Here is a 17583-nt window from a genome sequence, read left to right as displayed (position 1 = left end):
CCTGATTTCATGGGGCTGCCTCTTTCCCCCTGGGCTCTGAGCTCCCTGCAGGTCATTAGGCACAGCCCTGTTGGGAGTGTGAACACATAAGAAGGAACAACTGGTGGCTCAGATGAGCTCAGAGCTGGACTGAGGGGAGAAGGCAATGCATAGGAGCAGTGTCCTGAGCTGAGAGTCCTGCAGAAGGCCTGGCTGTGCCGCTGGTTGATTGTGCCATGGGAGTGTGTGAGGGTGTGCCCATGTGTATCTGTGATGTAGGAGACTGTGGCCATCTTTTAAATTGAGCTCATGCAGTTGGCTCCTCCTCCCATCCTAAAGGTTGTCTCTTTGAGTCTCTGCCCAGCTGTCAGAATTCAAGGCCTGGTTGGCCACGGCTCACACCAAGGCTGGGTCCCTGCAGTACAGCAGTGTGGAAATGGAAGAAGAAAGGGAGGTTGCTGCTGGCGTCGGCCTGAAGCGGTGGCTCGGACTTCACCAGTAGTCGCCTTTCCTGGTGAAGTCTCCACGGCTCGGTCGTCTGTTCACCAGCGCTGGCAACACCCAGCACGATGAGACCCTCAGCTGCGGCCTGGGATGGGGGCAATTGTCCAAGAAAGAGGGGCGCTGGACCCTGAAGGACCTGCTGTGTGGTTTGGCAATGCTAGCGTGTTTCAGGGCTGCTGGGAAGCGCCCTCAGACCCCACATGTTGTGTGATGCTGGCAGTTCTGCCTGTTCTGGCCCGTTCCTCGGGCTGTGTTTGGTCTGTCAAAATGACCACCTCTGGGAACATGTGTGCCCCTGGATCCTTAGCGGTCATCACAGCACAGTGGGGTGTGGGGTTCCAGCTCCCAACCAGAGCAGGGTGGGATTGTGTGTGATGACCAGGTAGGGGTGGGGTGGGGACCGGAGACAGAGAAGGAGCTGAAACAATGGGGAGAAAGCTCTCCTGGCCTCCCTGATCCTGCCCACACCCTGAGCCCTGCTCACCACCAACCAGCGTCATCAAGAACACCCACTTCCCTGCCAGGGCACAGGCAGGGGCTCCAGCCCAGCCCCCTCTGGGTTGGTGATGGTTCCACCACCTGCTATCTGAGCACCCTTGGCCAAGGGACCTGGCCTATCTGGGGGTGTTCCCATCTGCAAGATGGGCATGAAGTGCCTGCGTTGTGAATGTTTTATTTGAATTCATAAAGGAAATATGTGCATGTGCCCTGCCGATGGCTGGCACACAATCAGCCCTACCCTGGGGAGATGCCAGATAAGAGCACGGCTGTGATCTTACTGGCCCTATGCAAAAGAGACATCATGGGAGGCTTCCTGGAGGAACTGTCTAGACAGTCATTGGTGGCTACATTGGCCAATGGGCCTGTTGTCTCAGGTATTGTGTGCCCTGGGTTCCCCAGCCAGCAGACACTCTATATTCCAAGTTGGCTTGTTGCTGAGGAGGGAAGGAAAGGGAGTTAATGTATATAAAGCCCCTACCAGGTGCCCAGCCCTGGTCTTTTCACACTACCCTGGTGAGGCACCAGAGAGGAGCAGCATTCTGGCTGAGGCCACACAGCTAAGCGGGAAGGATTAGTGAGCCAGCGCCCTCGAGGGGACAGGCAGTGCCAGGTGCAGTGTCCTGCCCCACCCCGCTGCATCTCAGTAGCATTTGTATCTGTCTCCGGGGGATGGCTCTGTGGCTCAGATCCCCCTCTTCCAGGCCTGGCACTGCAGCCTTCCCTGGCACAGGGGAAGAGCAAGGGTTGCTCTGTACCCTTGAGTTGGACCTGTTGTGGGGGCTGGCCTGTGTCTCCGCTGCCCCTGATAGAACCTGTTCTGGGGTAGGACAGTGGCCTCTCCCAGTTTCCTGTCTGGTCACACCAAGGGAACAGGCAGTCCTGGACAGCGGAGCTGTGATGGGGTGGGCAGCGCCTGGATGAGGGAGTCCCAGCCCGGGAGTGAGGCCCGCTGGAGGGGCCTCCTGCTTGCCTCTCACTGGCCGCACAGCGTGGAGAGTGGCTCCCCTGTCTGGACGCAGTGTGCTCGTGGTCAAGTGCAGTGGTTGGTGCCATTTTTCCATACCCACCTGTGGGGCACACAGCCGGTGCTTACTTCATGGGGGCTGCCGTGAGGATATAGTCCAGGCGCCCCTGCAGAGACCCCTGGACATCCCTACAGAGCCCAGGGCCTGAGAGAGGAAGAGGCCACCCTGGGCTACACCTGGGCTCCTGATTCCCTTGGTGATGCACGCGGTGGGAAGGGGGAGGTGGAGTCTACCTTCCCCGAACCGTGGCAGCTGCACTGTGGAGACGCAAGTCCCAGTTCCTCCATGTGTGACCCAGGCCCCACCTGCCACCTTCAGGCCCAGCTGCCTCCATGGCAGCCCCAGACAGTGGTGTGCATGTGGCCGTGACAGCACCTCACTCCAGGCCTCTCAGGGGAGGCTCACCTGGCCAGTGGGATCTGGGTCACCTTGGCCAGACTGGGCCTGCAGTGTGGCCTCACTATGTAGCTTGAAATCCCCATGTGATCACTGGCTATCACAGGGGGACTCAGCTGTGGTTGGCACACCCCACAGGGCAACCCTGGTGCCAGGGAGGCTGGCATTCCTGGGACCTAAGAAAGCCACCTAGGGCCACCGGCATCTGATCACAGGCTACTGTGACCTCAAACCCTGGCTGGCATCCTGCAGGCTCTGGGAACCTGCTCTGCCTGGAGTGTCTGGGGAGGACCGAGGAGTCAGGACAGGAGGCACCTCAGCTATTCTCCCAGCCTGTAGACACCCTACGTTCTGCTGAGCCGCACTCAGCCTTCCAGAACTTGTATCCTTCAGCCCAGGTCCGCCCCCAGGAGCCACACAGAGGTAATGTTGTCCCAGAGCCTTCTCTCCACAACCCGCACATCCCGTGGCAGGATGTGAGTGTCATCCTGCTACAGTCACAGGCTGGAGCCCACAGGACCTGTCCTGAACCAGGGATGCGTCAGCCTGGCCCTAATTCTCCTCTCCCGGGCACACATAGCAGCCCCTTCCTAGGCTAAAGCTATCTGTTAAGCCCCCCACATTTCATGCCGTTCCATGCACAGGCACCCGCCTCTACAGGCAGGCTGTGAGTGAGAACACCTTGAGGTTGTGACTTGTGACTTATTCCACAGTCTCCCTCCCATGGTGCTCAGTGGCTGGCACACAGACATGTGGCTGTCACTGTTTCTGAAGGTACCTCTGAGCACCTGCATGGCGCCAGTTCCTTGCCAGGTGCTGAGCATGCAGAAGTGCCTCAGACATGCCCTGCTCCCAGGCAGAGCCCGGGAACCTGGGAGATGCACCTGTCAGCCTGACCCTGGAACAGTGCTCCCTAGGGGAGCAGAGAGAAGGGATCTTGAGGCAAGAAAAGGGGCTTCAGGAAGGGTGCCACCTGCTGGGCTGACAGGGATAAGGAGTTTGCCGCCACAGTATAGGGTGCAGGAAGGCATTGGAGGCCAAGGATTGGCGTAGGCAAAAAGGCAGAAGCAGGTTCATGGGATCTACATGAGCAGAGCATTCACATCTGCTGAAGCTAGACAACCAGGCCGTGGAAGACTCCCTCCAGGCCCGGCGCAGCGGCCTCCCAGGGGGAAGTTTGTGAAACCCAGATGTGAGGACATCTGGATGTCACCTGTTTGGGTCCTGGTTTGTACTGTACTGTAAGCCTAGTTTTCATGCACTATTGAGCATGATCAGTAATTATCTCTGGTCTGCTCAGCCAACAGACAAATCATTTCCTCCCTAAAATAACTGATCCCAGCAGTGCCCTTTCACACGTCCAGCGACAATCCAGTGTGAAAACTGTGAGGGCCTCCCGGGCACTGCTGGGTTAGCCCTCAAAGTGTGGTTCTAACCCTGTAACAGCAGTTCTCCTTTCATGACTGCCTGCCGTGTCTCTGGCACAGTCCTGGGGACTTTCATCCTCACGACAACCCTATGAAAAAGACACTACTGTGATCCGAGTTCCGCAGATGAGGAAACTGAGGCTCGGAGAGGTTACGGTGTGATTCGGCTGGGATTCTAACCCAGGCTTGTCTGACTCTAACACACTCTCTTTTCTTTGCACAATGTCAAATTATGGACTGAAGAAATCAAAATGAAATCTTGGTAAATGTGGTTGCTGGTGACTTAGCTGTGGTTTCGCAGCTGTTTCACCGTAAAGTCTGATTCATCTTTAATGAGTGAGTTTTGGAGTAGATGACCTCAAAATACACCTACAGCTGCGTAGAGGCCCCAGGTCAGAAGACCTGACATAAGGGCCCGAGGTCACACTGAGTGGATTCCATGACTCTTAGTGGGCAGATTGGGGGGCATGAGGGTGGACCCTGGCCATGCCAGCCCAAGCCAGGAGCACCAAGCCAAATGCACACCTGACTGTTGGGGCATCTGAGAAGGGTGACTTTGTTAGCGCTAGGAGGAATTCCATGGCGAGGAGATATTCCAGGATTTTAGTTGGGGCTCACCAATTTCAAAACTCGCCTTGAATCCTCACCCTGCAGCCGAGCTGGTCACACCAGCAACCAACTATCCAACTGAAGCACTGAAGCCAGAGATTCTCCACTTGCAGGGCATCTCCTGATCCCCCTGTCTTTTTCACATATCCTGTTAGCAGTATGAGCTCTTTGCGTTTTACCTGTGGTATTCGTATTTTCATATTCTTTTTCATACATGTTTCTAGCACACAGGCCTGTGCCCGGCCTCGAGGAGGCACTGGGGAAACCACAGTGCAACTGTGACATGTGGGCGGCCAGTTGTGCCCGTGCTCCAGCAAGTCCAGTCGCGGGTGCGAGGTCCATTCTCCAGCGTGGGACTGGCGGGTGGGCGCACGCACCAGCATGGAGCTTTCAGTCTGCATTCGCTGGCTGATGCTTGAGAGTTCGGACTCTAATTCACAGATGACCAGGGGATATCGGTGTAGCAAATAATAAGTGCAGGTTGTTCTGGAAAGTCTTTCCAGGAGAGACAAGGACTGTCCATGTCGGTTTTGGGGTCTTGGTGGGGTTCCCTCTGTGTCCTCCTTCTTAGATGGCTGTCCATTGTCTCTGCAGGCCCCCCGCCCTGAGCGGCAGCCCTGTCATCTCTGACATCTCCTTGATCCGGCTTTCCCCGCACCCGGCTGGCCCTGGGGAGTCCCCCTTCAACGCCCCCCACCCGTACGTGAACCCCCACATGGAGCACTACCTCCGTTCTGTGCACAGCAGCCCTACGCTTTCCATGATCTCTGCGGCCAGGGGCCTCAGCCCCGCTGACGGTGAGTAGGGTCTGGGGATGGGGAGGGGCAGCTAGGGCATTGGGGCAGGGCACAGCCAGCCTCTCTCGCACTAACACTGTCAACTCCCCAGCCTTGGTCTCCTTGAACAGTGACCAGGCTGGCGTTCCTTCACACTACTTCCAAACAACAGGTTTTTGGTTTTTATGCTCATTAAAGAGCACTTGGTGAGCACTCTTTTGCATGCAAACCATATATGATTTACCGTAATAATAACAGTAAGGGTCTATCCAGGTAGGTCCTGTGTAGCTGAGAACCACTGGTTGTAACCAACCAAAGTCTGCAGGAGCTGGTGTTAGGAAAGGGGATGTTGTGTTGGGGTGTCTCATGCAGAAGGAAGGCGGAGTGGGCTGGCTGCTGCCTGCGTCTCTGTTAGATCTACCCCTTGCGGGTTAACACAGGAGGCCTCCAAGTGGCAGCCCAGGCCCTGGGGCTCCGGCGATGAAGCTGTGGCATTGTGTCTCTCAGTTCAGATGCTTGACAGAGAAAATTGATTGGCCCGGCTCAGAGATCAGATGGCCACCCCTGGCGTGACTAATTTCAGCCAGAAAAGGGCAGGGTCACATGGTACAAATATGTCTTTATATGTATAAAGCAGATCTAAAATTTTATACTTCTAGTCCCCACCCACCCCACCGACAGACACATGCAGACACATATTAGTAACCCAGACATTTGGGGGCCAGTCCCACCCATGCCGTCTCCCTGGGAAGTGCAACCTCACCCATAGTGTGGCATGGCCCTGTGCCACCCCTGACAGTGCTGCTTGCCACTCATTGTCCCCATCCTTGAAAGCAACCCAGTGCGTCTTCTCAGAATACACGAAGCTGAGACTTGACCTCTCAGGCTACAGGACATCTGCAACTTGAACTTGAGAGCCCCATAGGCAGAGGCTCTGGGAAATGTGGTCCCAGTGAGTCTCTTATCACTACCAGCATTCTCCCCTAGAGGAATGCATCCTCTTCCAACTGGTGGGTATGACTATGAGTTGAAGCAGAGGCCTGGCTCTGAGAATGTGCAGGCTGGAATCTCGCGATGAAAAGGAGGCTTCCAGTTTTCAAATGTGCAGAAAGCCTCCGTGAAGCGTTGACTCATCTTCCTGGCATGGAGGTTTCCCCTTTGCCTGGTCCTCACCGAAGAGAAACCAAACAAGGCAAATGGTTGTAGCCAGGGGGCTTGCAAATGGCTAGCCGGAATGTGGCACCATTCTGAAATGGCCCCTCAAAGTCAGAAGTCAGCCCTGAACTCTGCGTGTGTCCCCTGTGTGGCCGTGACCAAGCTGGGGTGCCCTGAGGCCTGTACTGCCTCTACGCCCGGCTGCTGTCTTGTGGACAGTGGGCCCAGCCCTGTCCACATCACTCCTGAGGTCCCAGTGCTGGGATTACAGGCGTGAACCACCGTGCCCCATCCATGATGGGCTGACCAAGAGTCAGAGGACACAGCTCAGGTTCCAAATTCTGCCTGGCTCACACTAACACTGTCACCTCCCCAGCCTTGGTTCCCTCAGACAATGACCAGGCTGGCGTCCCTTCATACTACTCCTGAACAACAGGTTGATGCTCACACCTAGTATGGCAGCTGAGGGGTGCCACCCAAAACACAGGTCCACAGCCTGACCCCCAAACCTGTGGGTATTCCCTCATTTGGAAAAGCGGTCTTTGCACATGTCATTAAGTTAGGTCTCTTAAGCTGAAGAGACCGTCCCAGATGATCCACACAGGCCCTAAATCCACTAACTGGTGTCCTTACAAGAGACAGACAGAGAAGGCAGACACATTCACGCCCATCCAGGGACACACACAGAGTCCCAGAGGAGAAGGCGATATGAAGGCAGAGGCACAGATGGGAGTAATATGGCCACAAGCAGGAAGCTGGCAACCAACAGAAACTGGAAGAGGCCAGCAACCATCTTCCCCTTAAGCCTCTGGAGGGAGTGCGACCCAGCCAGCACCTCAATTTCAGATTTCTGGCCTCCAGAACTGTGAGAGAATAAAGTTCTGCTGTTTTAACAAACAGTTAACACTAAGTTTATGCTGATCTATTACAGCATTTACCCCGGGAAACTAATACACATGGTAACAGGGCTTCCAGGGAAGAGGCAGATGGAACCTGGCTGCTCTCCCAGGGCCGGAGCCATGAGAGATGTCTGTGGGAGGAAGGAACAAAGCACCTTCTGGAGATGCTCAGGAACCAGGGACACTGTATTCCACTGACTACAGTGTCGCCCATGAAGAGCTGGGTGGGCTGGGCACAGTGGCTCATGCCTGTAATCTCCGGATTTGGGGAGGCCAGGTGGGAGGATCACTCGAGCCCAGGAGTTCAAGGCTGCAGTGAGCTAAGAGCGCACCACTGCACTTCAGCCTGGGCAACAGAGTGAGATCCTGTCTCTAAAAAAAAAATTTAAAAAGGAGCTGGGGGTGGTGAGACAGAGCTGCCCCTGGACGAGAGGCTTTTGATCGATGGAGCACCATGCTATCTATGCATGAGTTCAAGATAGACACTGAGGTAGCTCCTGGAACACCCACGTACCCACCCACAGCCCCGCGACATGGATGGGACCTGGCTAATTTGCATGGCCCTGGCTCCCACAGGAAGTAGACCAGATACTCCGAGGCCTCATCAGCCCTTGGGCTACTAAGTAACCAAAGATGGCAGATTAGGCTTAAGAGCAGCTGGCAGGAGGTCTGAATTCGAGTCCTGTGTGCCCTGCTCGGTACCAGCCCCAGAGCTTGCCACGTGAGGTTTGGAAGCTCATCGGCGATCCGAGGCAGTGTTGGCCAGACCATGTGTGACTGGGGTCGAATGGGATCTCCAGGGAAGGTTTTGAGGGAAGGTGGGTAGGCAGGAAGGACTAGGGGAGGGAACTTTGGGCATGGACAATGGAGGCAGAGGCTGTGGGTGATCAGCCTGGCAGGAGGCCTGAACTCTTGGGAGATGCAACAGGAGATGGCGAGAAGGAGGCAGAGGAGGATGGCGGCTTCCATGGCCCGGTCTCCTCTCTCTGCAAAGCACATAAGAGAGCTCTTTTGGAATTTGTCGAGACTGCTAACAGAAAGGCTGCACTGCACAGTGGTTAGGAGCTTGCTTCCTGGATTCAGACTGCCCTCTTTGCACACCTGTGGACTCTCGATGGGGGTGCTAGGTTTCCAAGCTCCCATTCGTTTCCTGACATCATCCTGCTGAGGGCCAGCCTCCTTCAGATGCTCTGAATTTCATCCTCGCTGCCTCTTTCCTAAGCCCTGGGCAGGGCTGACCTCAGGGTTGAAGCAGACAGCCCCGAGGCTCTGCGCTGCAGGGATAAGGATGTGTGTAGGCCAGGAGCTTTATCTGGCCAGGCCTGGTGCCCTGGCAGGGATCTCACCCTGAATGTTCAGGCACAGACTGACCTGGCCCAGCCGCGTGCCGCCGAGGTGCCTCTGTTTGCACCTTCTTTTAACTTTGAAGACTCTGCTGGACTATGGATCCTGTTGACCTGGGGCTCTGGGATTCTGAGGGGCATGGAAGCAGAGTAGGGGAAGATTGTTTATGAATCTGATGAAATGGGGGAGTACAGAGGTCGGAGTTGGGCCTCCTTCAGCAGCAACACTGCAGCTCATGCCAGCCAGGCCCAGGCCCAGCACGGCGCAGACAGTGGGGCAACGGGGTTAAAGTGCCGAGGAGAGAACCCCCCACACCAGGTGTGCATTTCTCTTTGCTTTTTTTTTTTGGCAGGAAAAGCGCAGCCAGTGCCAGGTTCTGACGGCTTCTTTCTCTCCCCTCTGCCCACAGTGGCCCAGGAGCACCTTAAGGAGAGGGGACTGTTTGGCCTTCCTGCTCCAGGCACCACCCCCTCAGACTATTACCACCAGATGACCCTCGTGGCAGGCCACCCCGCACCCTACGGGGACCTGCTGATGCAGAGCGGGGGTGCTGCCAGCGCACCCCATCTCCACGACTACCTCAACCCAGTGGACGGTGAGTGACGGCCCCGAGGGGCTGAGGATGGAGCTAGCGGGTCCCCTCTTGAGGCTGAGAAGGTCACTTGGTGTTTCTTTTGGGGACGAGGGCCCTTAAGGAGAGGTCGGGCTGTACCCCGATGCCTTGCAGAATGGCTGTCCACAGACACTGAATCTTTGGACAACACTTACTGAGTCACCACGGGCCAGGAAACATCGTAAGCATCGCAGACACCACAGCAAACGAAGCTGGAACTTACAGTGTGATGGGGAGAAACAGATGCTAAGCAGCTCTAGGAATTACATATGAAAGTAGCCCATTACAAATGGACCGGGGAAACAAAGCAGGGGCAGGGGAGTGAGCACTGGGTGAGTGGGGTGCAGTTTGGAGTGGGGAAGTCAGAGGAAGCCTCACTGGGAAGTTGACATCTGGGGGCGAGTGCTCCAGGCAGAGGAAACTGCAGTGCAAAGGGCCTGAGGCAGCAGTGGGCCTGCTGAGCTCAAGAAACAGCCAGGAGGCCAGTGCCAGCCATGAGGAGTGGGAGTGGGGATGAGGCCAGAGTTTCCAGGTGGGGTCTTGCCAACCAGTGCACCTCAGAAGACACTGGCTTTCACTGGAGATGAGGCTGGGCAGAGGAGAAAAGAGAGCTGACTGACTCACACAAGGAACCTCCTTCCGTGCTCATGTGAGAATTGATTTGGGGGCAAGATGGAGGCAGGAGGTCCAGTTAGTAGAGGTGGGGAGAAGGGGCCAGGTCTCGGGAAGACCGTGAAGGTAGAACCACAGGATGTGCCCCCAGCTAGAATATAGAGTTGAGAGAAAGAAGGGAGTTGAAGTTGACCACAGGGTCTCGGGCCTGAGCATTTGAAGGATGCAGTAGTAACTGAGCTGGGAGGCTATAGGTGGGGCCCTCATAGAAGGGAGGGAAGTCAGGTATCCTGGGTAGGTGATGCTTTTGGTGCCTGTTAGACACGAAGTCCTTCCCACCCACCAAATGCCATCCTCACAGCTGCTTTCACAGGGACACCTGTGACCCTCTGACCGTGAGCCCTGGGATCAGCATGGAGCCTGTCTCAAGGAATAGTGGAGGGGGTGGAAGGCTCAGCGCCCCCTCTCATCCCCTAGCCAGTGCCACTCCACCTGCAGGCCCTGGAGCCCTGGCCGGCGGCACACAGGGACACAGGGCAGCCAGTAGAGCCAGAAGCCACCGCCGGGGACAGGCAGGCGCCTCCTGAAGAGCCAGCCTCCTCGAGCCCTGCCTGGGGTGGTGGTTTCACTCCCTGATAGCCTACGGCAGGGAGACTGTCCTGCAGGGGCAGCCCTGGTGTCTGCAGGGCCGTTCAGCCTGTAGCAGGTTGGGGATTGGGTGGTGCGAAGTCACGTGGGACTAGGCAGGGCCTTGAGATTCAGGGTGGGCTACCGCCTTTGCTCACCCTGACCCTCCCCCAGGGCTCTGTTCCAGGAGAACCCTTCACTTCCCTAAGGCCTGGCTGAAATCTCGCCTCCTCCAGGAAGTCTCTCTGGAAGCCTTCTCCTTCGCTTTCCCTTGCCCCCTTCAGTCACTGGGACGGCTCTCTCCTCTGGCTCCTACTTCATTCTTTGCCTGGCCCACCTCATACTTACAGCAGCCACCTCATATGGCTCCTCAGCTATCTTGAGCATCTCCTGCTTCCCAGGAAGAGTTTTGCTGAGAAGAGGGTGGCTGACCTCTGACGCTGGCCCCCTGGATGTGGCTCGCCAGGCCCTGATGGGAGGCCATAATATGCCTCAGTGATGCCACCAGAATTTGGTTCCTGCGTCTGTCCCGTTCTTCCTTGCCTTTCCCAGCATGGTGTTTAGTCCAGGATTAAGCACACCATCCAGATGTTCAACAACACCTCTGGGCTCTGCAGGACATCGACGTCCCTCTGAGTACACACACGTCCGTGTGCTCTGTTCCCCTCTCCTCTCAGCAGCCCTACATGGTGCTCCCACGAGCCACAGTGAGGTGTCAGAGGTGCTGAGAGTAAGTTGTGTGCTAGACACGCTCCTTGCCAATATTAGAAACCAAACAGCAGCAACCGAGTGCATGAAGGATCATGTGCAAATTGTCACACCCAAATGTCAGCTTCTTCCAAGCAGGACCCTTCTTCCAAGGGCCTGAGGGTGGCATCAGGCCAATAGGAAAGTGGACGAGGCAGAGAAACCATGGCCGAGAGAGGTAAGATGAGGCAGGTGTCCCCACAGGGCAGGAAAGGCTAAGCCAGGCAGCCAGGAGTCATCCAGTGATTTGCAGCATGAGCGTCTGCTGTGTGTGTGTGTGTGTGTGTGTGTGTGCACGCATGAGGGACAGTGAATTGGAATGCAGACTGCCTCTGTTCTGTGCATTTACACACATTCTTCCATGTAACTCCCTTAGCCACCTTCTGAGGCTAGAAATACGCTCCTTACTCTAAGATGAGCCAATGGGCTCCCCAACATCAAGGCTTGCGCCAGGCCTCGCTCTGTTTGTTACCAGCACCGTCTGCCCTTCCCTGGGCTGCAGTTTCCAGCAGCACATGCACCTGACCAACCGTGAGCCCTGGCCCCAGGGAGGGCCAGCCAGGCCAGGTGAACTTGGGCTTAGCCCAGAGCAGCTGGGCCAGAGCCAGAGGGGAGAAGTAGTACAGCGAGCTCCAGGGCAGGCCTGGGTCAGGCCTGGCTGCACGGTGTCCTCCCTGTGGTAGCTGGGCTCAGAGGTGGTGACAGGATTGAAGGGCTGTGGAGTGGTGATCCCAAGCCCTGCGAGCTGTGTGGATTAAACACATTGACTGAGATGGCACGTGTGAGCCTGGCCCAGTGCCTGGCATACAGCAGGTGCTGGAAGAATGCTGGTGCAGGTCTGTTTCCACCAGTATATCTTTCCCTCTTTAAATCCACTCCCTCTTGCAGGATTCTGTGTCTTCATTGTAGGCAGCTCTGTCCATCTGCTGCCTAAACCCAGGTCCAGGTCCTCGCAGACCTTTTCCTTGCCATCTCCCATCCATCCCATCCTGTCACCCAGGCCTCCAAGTGTGGCGTGTCACCCTTCCCGGGCCAGCCAGTGACATGTCACCCTCATAGCACTGCTCCATGGCTGGTGCTCATCCAGCATTCCCATCTTTATCCTCTCTGCCATCCTGTGATCGGTCCGTGCTACTTCTAGCCCCCTCAGGATAAAATTCAGACTTTAGAACCCCCGCCTAGAGGCCTTCCTCTCCAGCTCCTCTCTCCCCACCTGCACTGTGGCCTTGCCATGCACTGCCCCACCTGCAGGTCCCCAGATACCTCCCTGAGCTCGTCCCTGCACAGTGTCCTATGCATGGGGCCCTAGGCCTTCTCCTGAGACCCCACAAGAATCCAGCTCCAGGCCTCTCAAGCCACCAACTAGCTCCACTGTGCTAGTGGGACTCAAGGTGCCCCCAACTGGAACTGGCTGGGACATCTCCTTACATATGGCCAGATGGCCGGCCGCGCCAGGTCTGGGAGCACATCTGGCAAGGAGTGGGTCCTCTGTGTTGTTGAGTGAGTAAGTGAATGAGTGAATGGCCCTTAGAAAAGACCCTGGAATGGAAAAATACGCTCCAGCTAAGGAAGGAAGCACTCGAGGAACGTCGCCGTTGGCTCACAGGGGGCTGGAAGGGGCTGGGGAGTGGTGTTGCCTTCCGGGCACTCAGCATTTTTACAGCCCCTGGGGCTGAGCATCTCTGGGAAGCAGCAGAGGAGCGCAGAGGTGAGCTCAGCAGTGGGCGCGAGAGCTCCCAGCCCTCCAGCGGCTGCTGGTTAACTCATCACACCCCACCCGCCGTGCCTTCTCCGCCTCCGCCTTGGGAACACATCTGGCTTCAGGACGTGGGGGTAGCGGGGAAGCATCACCAGATTCCAGAGCCGGCCTGAGCAGGGATATGGGTTTCTCTGGCTCCAGCATAGGCTGGGCGTGGGGACATTTTTCCTATCCATGGATTTCAGGAGCAGATGACTTCTTTCCCTTTGTTCCCAGTCAGTTACAATCCAAGAGAATCAGAGTAGTGCAGGATTATCCCTGTTTTTATTGCTACTTAATACATTTTTTCCAAAACCAGTTTTAACTAGAACCAGAACCTTCACTTCAACTTGTAAAAATGCTTTCCGCACTTCCACTCAGCTCCGACGCCTGCGTGGACGGTTTCTCACGTATGTCTCTCGGAGTCGCGGAACACAACACCAGCGCTCTCGGCCAGGCGGCTGAGGCTGGACCTGTCTCTGGGGTGTCCCCCGGCCCCTCCCCTCCCGTGAACCGTGGGAGCCAGGGAGGTGTTTTCGGTGGGTGCCTGCTCCACGGGTCTGTGCTGGTCCCTCCCGGAAAGCTCCAGACCCCCCAGAAGAGAATGTGATTGAGTGTTGCCACTAGCTTTCTTTTTGCCCAAATTCTCACTGAGAAAATTGTGTAGGTCATCCCTGGCGCCAGCAGTGCAGCTCAGGAGACCTGTGGAAGGGGCCTGGCTCTCTCTGAGGAATGTGGGCTCACACCAGGAAGCCCCCATACACATTGTCTTGAGCACGTGAGCTCTGTGCAGGCGCAGGGGGCCTGGAGAGCTCATGGACAGCCAAGGAACACAAGCCTTCTCTCTCTGCCTTTCTCTGTCTCTGTGTCTCATGCACACACAGTGGGTGATTCGGCAGGTGTTTATTGGGCACCTTCTATGTAGCAGGCGGGTTCTAGGTCTAGGGACGCAGCGCATCATGAGCAGTGCACAAGCGCTGCCTGCCTGGTGCCCGAGCTCCAGTGCAGCCCTGTGTGCGCTCCCGGGCGGGACCAGGAATACCTGTCCTGACCTGATGCCCCTCCTACCCCAGCCTCCTTTCTCAGCACCTTCATTCATGGTCCCAGAGGAGGGAGCACTGTACGGGAGAGAACTTTCCAGAGGCTTTGAATGTCCAGCCAAGGCATGGAGAGGGCTCTGCCAGGCAGCAGGGCGAGTGGGGAGAGGTGGGTGGGAACTCCACGTGGGTCCGCATCCTGCAGGGCCTTGTCCCCAGTACACCCGTTTGCAAACCACCAGCCCAATTTTTACCTTAGCTGAGTGCCACCTGCACAATTGTGTATTTAATAATAGTTTTTACCAGACTCACCTTTTGGGGTTAAATAAATGGTTCTTGAAATGGAACAATGTATGTTTTCCTGAAATGAAAAATCTAATGCCTGTCTGAGGAGGATGTTCCTGTCTCTGTCTCCATCAAACCTAACATAGCCTCATCTGGGCCGTGTGTGGCCCTACATTTGGGAACACACTGCAGTGCTGGAAGAAAGGCCAGAAGCTAGAGAGGACTCGATGAGACTCTTGTGAGATTGAAAAGCCAAACCCTGCGTTCCTCCTGGGGCACTGAGGCCAGGGTGCTGGCAGGACAGAGGGACTTCCCAGGCTCTGATGAAAACCCACCCTCCCTGGTCTTCCAGTGGTGGGTAAAGGCCCATTTCCTCTTGTTCTTAACGGGGTCCTGATTTACAGCAGGAAGACAGGAGCGCGGCTGCGTGGGAAGGTGATAGAGAACCAGTCAGGGAACCGAGGTCATCATTCTGCTGAGCGGCTCCCTGGAGAGCGGGGAATTCACCGGTTGTCACCCGAGCCCTAAAATGGAATTTTCTCATGTTATGCTGTTGAATATTGGTGATTTAACAACAGAACAGCCACCCCCTCCCGCCTCCACCACATTGAGAAGATTGAGATGTTTCCGATTGAAATGTTGTCTGTTTACAGCTCATACTTCCTCCAAGCCGTGCATTTTATTGTCATATTGACACTAATTTGGCTCGGATGTCACCTCCATTCTGACGCCCGTTCTTTATGCTGCCTGTGGATCCGGGGGGTTTTCAGAAACCAATTACATTGATCAAACCCAGAGAGGCAGGAAGAGCTGGTGGAGGGGCTGCCAGAGGCCCAAGTCAGGTAGGGATCCCTTGCCTAGCCCGAGACAGGAAGGGGAACCGAGGCAAAGGAAGCCAGACTGCAGGTCCCTGCGTGAGGTGGTGGAGCTGTTGTGTACAGGCACGGGCTAAGCAGTGTCTGTGGGTCATCTGGTAAACCCACACAGACTGTCCCGCCACATCAGCTTCACGAAGCCGCTTCATGGTGAGGAGCCTGCAGCACAGCCTGTTTCTCTGTGTTCATCACTTAGCTAGGCTGTGGTCCTGGCAACTCTGAGCCTCTCTGCTCCGTGGCCCAGACTCTTGCTACTCCCCCATCAGAGGGGGTGAGAGGACTGTGGATGGCTAGGTGTGGGGGCATTCAGGTCCTTAGAGCATCTCCTTGGCGAGCCAGAAAATATCTGGGTGAGGGAGCTGGGCTATGCAGGGAACACATCTTAGCCAGTGAGGATTCAGGGTACCCAAGCCCCACCACCAGGCTGTGTCCTGCTGGCCTTGGTGACAGCACATCCCAGCCCCGGGCTGAGGATGGCATCTGGCACAGAGAAGGCTCCTGGGAGCCGATGCCAGGATGATGCTCTTTCTTCCTGCCCCTCAGTCCAGGCTCCTGGGCACGCGGGCCTTGGGGGGATTCCCAGCCCCTCCTCCATGGAAATCCACCCACAGGTATAGATGATATGCTGGCTATCAGCCCATAGCACTCCTGGGGTGGGTGCTGGTAGCCCATCTTCTGCATGAGGCAGCCAGTGATTGGCCCAAAGCTACCCAGTTCAGAGTGTGCAGGCAGCGTTGGAACCTGGGTCTGCCTGAGTCCAGGGCCTGTTCTTGCATCTCCTGCCCTTCTCACTGCCTCAGGAAAAGCACTGATCTCCCTCCTGAGCACCTTGGGATTCTCTAGAATAATCCTGCTTAGATGGCATTTTGCAAATCCTGACTGGTGCCTCGGAGTACCGTCTTCATCTCTCTCCTACCTGGTGAGCTCCATGAGGGCAGGGTCAGAGGCCTCCCTGCCTGGAGTCCCCATGATGTCCAATCAATGCCTGGCCTACTCTCAGCACTGCATGAGGGGCTGATGGATCAATGAATAAACACAGGAATGAGCAACAGAAAGCGCTAGTGGGTGAAGCAAGGTCCAGAGGCAGGTGGTGTCGGCGTCCGCCCAGGTGAGGGTGAGCAGGTGGCCAGTCACCCGTGGCTGACCGGCATTAAAACGGGCTCAACCACAGATGAATACTCCATGTTCCCGGTCATAAATCACAGGAGAAACCACGGGAAATGAGTGCCAGGCTTTTCTTTCTATTTAGTAATTTATCAAGGGAAGAGGCGCATTAATAAACATATTTCCCATGAGAGGCGGGGATAACAGAGATGAATATCACTGTCAGATTTGGCCTGTTTCCTCTTGTTAGGGGCACACGAGAGGGTGGGAATCCAAATATTAGCAGCAGAATCTTTTTTTTTAAATGTGTTACAAAGATGTGTGTGTTTCTTACTTTATATCATGTTAGATGGTTTTTCCCCTCACATTACCGCATTTGCCACTCAGTTTGTAAGTAATAGGAGCCTTTCAGAGAATTCACTTTGGCATCTTTGTTTGAATTTCCTTTGAAGTGAGGATTGACAAAGAGTGGACTCAGTAAATAACCCAGAAGCTGAGAGGATGCCGAACGCAAGCCGATGAGTGAATGTCTAGTGACAGCTGTGTTGCTGCGTGGCCCAATCATCTTTCCTAGACTTGCTGCCCTTCACTCTATTATTGACTGGAGGCTTGCCCTGCCCCTTGGAACGGTCCTCCTAGCCCTTGAAGAAGCCACGTTCATTAGCAATTTCATGTTGAAATGCCTGCTGGGTTTTAGGCACTATTCTTGGCGTTCTATGTGTGTCTTCACGACAGCCCTGCAAAGCAAGCCACACTGCCCTGATTGTACAGATGGGGAAAGGGAGGCTCAGGAAAGCTAAGTAAATGTGCTCCAAGGAGGCCACGAAGTGACAGGCTTGACAGGGACGGTGGCAGAGGCTGTCTGTGTGCCTCTGCATCGTGTGTGTGTTTGTGTGTGCATCCACCTGGGTGTGTGTGTCCACCTGGGGTGTGTGTGTGTGTCCACCTGGGGAGTGTGTGTGTGTGTGTCCACCTGGGGTGTGTGTGTGTCCACCTGGGGGGTGTGTGTGTGTCCACCTGTCCACCTGGTGTGTGTGTGTGTGTGTCTCCACCTGGGGTGTGTGTGTCCACCTGGAATGTGTGTGTGTGTCCACCTGGGGTGTGTGTGTATGTCCACCTGGAGTGTGCATGTGTCTCCACCTGGGGTGTGTGTGTGTGTCCACCTGGAGTGTGCGTGTGTCTCCACCTGGGGTGTGTGTGTGTCTCCACCTGGGGGGTGTGTGTGTGTGTCCACCTGGTGTGTGTGTGTGTGTGTCTCCACCTGGGGTGTGTGTGTCCACCTGGAATGTGTGTGTGTCTCCACCTGGGGTGTGTGTGTGTGTCCACCTGG

General features: G+C 55.8%; 1 protein-coding gene across 1 annotated transcript in view; it reads left to right on the top strand.

Annotated features, from left to right (window-relative positions):
* Window positions 1-17583, top strand: part of GLI2 (GLI family zinc finger 2) — a 209838-nt gene that overhangs the window by 161216 nt on the left and 31039 nt on the right. The window contains exons 4-5 of the mRNA XM_011983423.1: window positions 5036-5238; window positions 9025-9210. Coding sequence (XP_011838813.1) covers window positions 5036-5238; window positions 9025-9210 — 389 coding nt within the window. The remainder of the gene's footprint in view (window positions 1-5035; window positions 5239-9024; window positions 9211-17583) is intronic.

This window comes from Mandrillus leucophaeus, unplaced genomic scaffold, assembly GCF_000951045.1.
Source record: "Mandrillus leucophaeus isolate KB7577 unplaced genomic scaffold, Mleu.le_1.0 Scaffold25, whole genome shotgun sequence".
Lineage (NCBI taxonomy): Eukaryota > Metazoa > Chordata > Mammalia > Primates > Cercopithecidae > Mandrillus > Mandrillus leucophaeus.
Note: the sequence above shows the minus strand (reverse complement) of the source record. Positions and strands in the feature narration are given on the sequence as shown.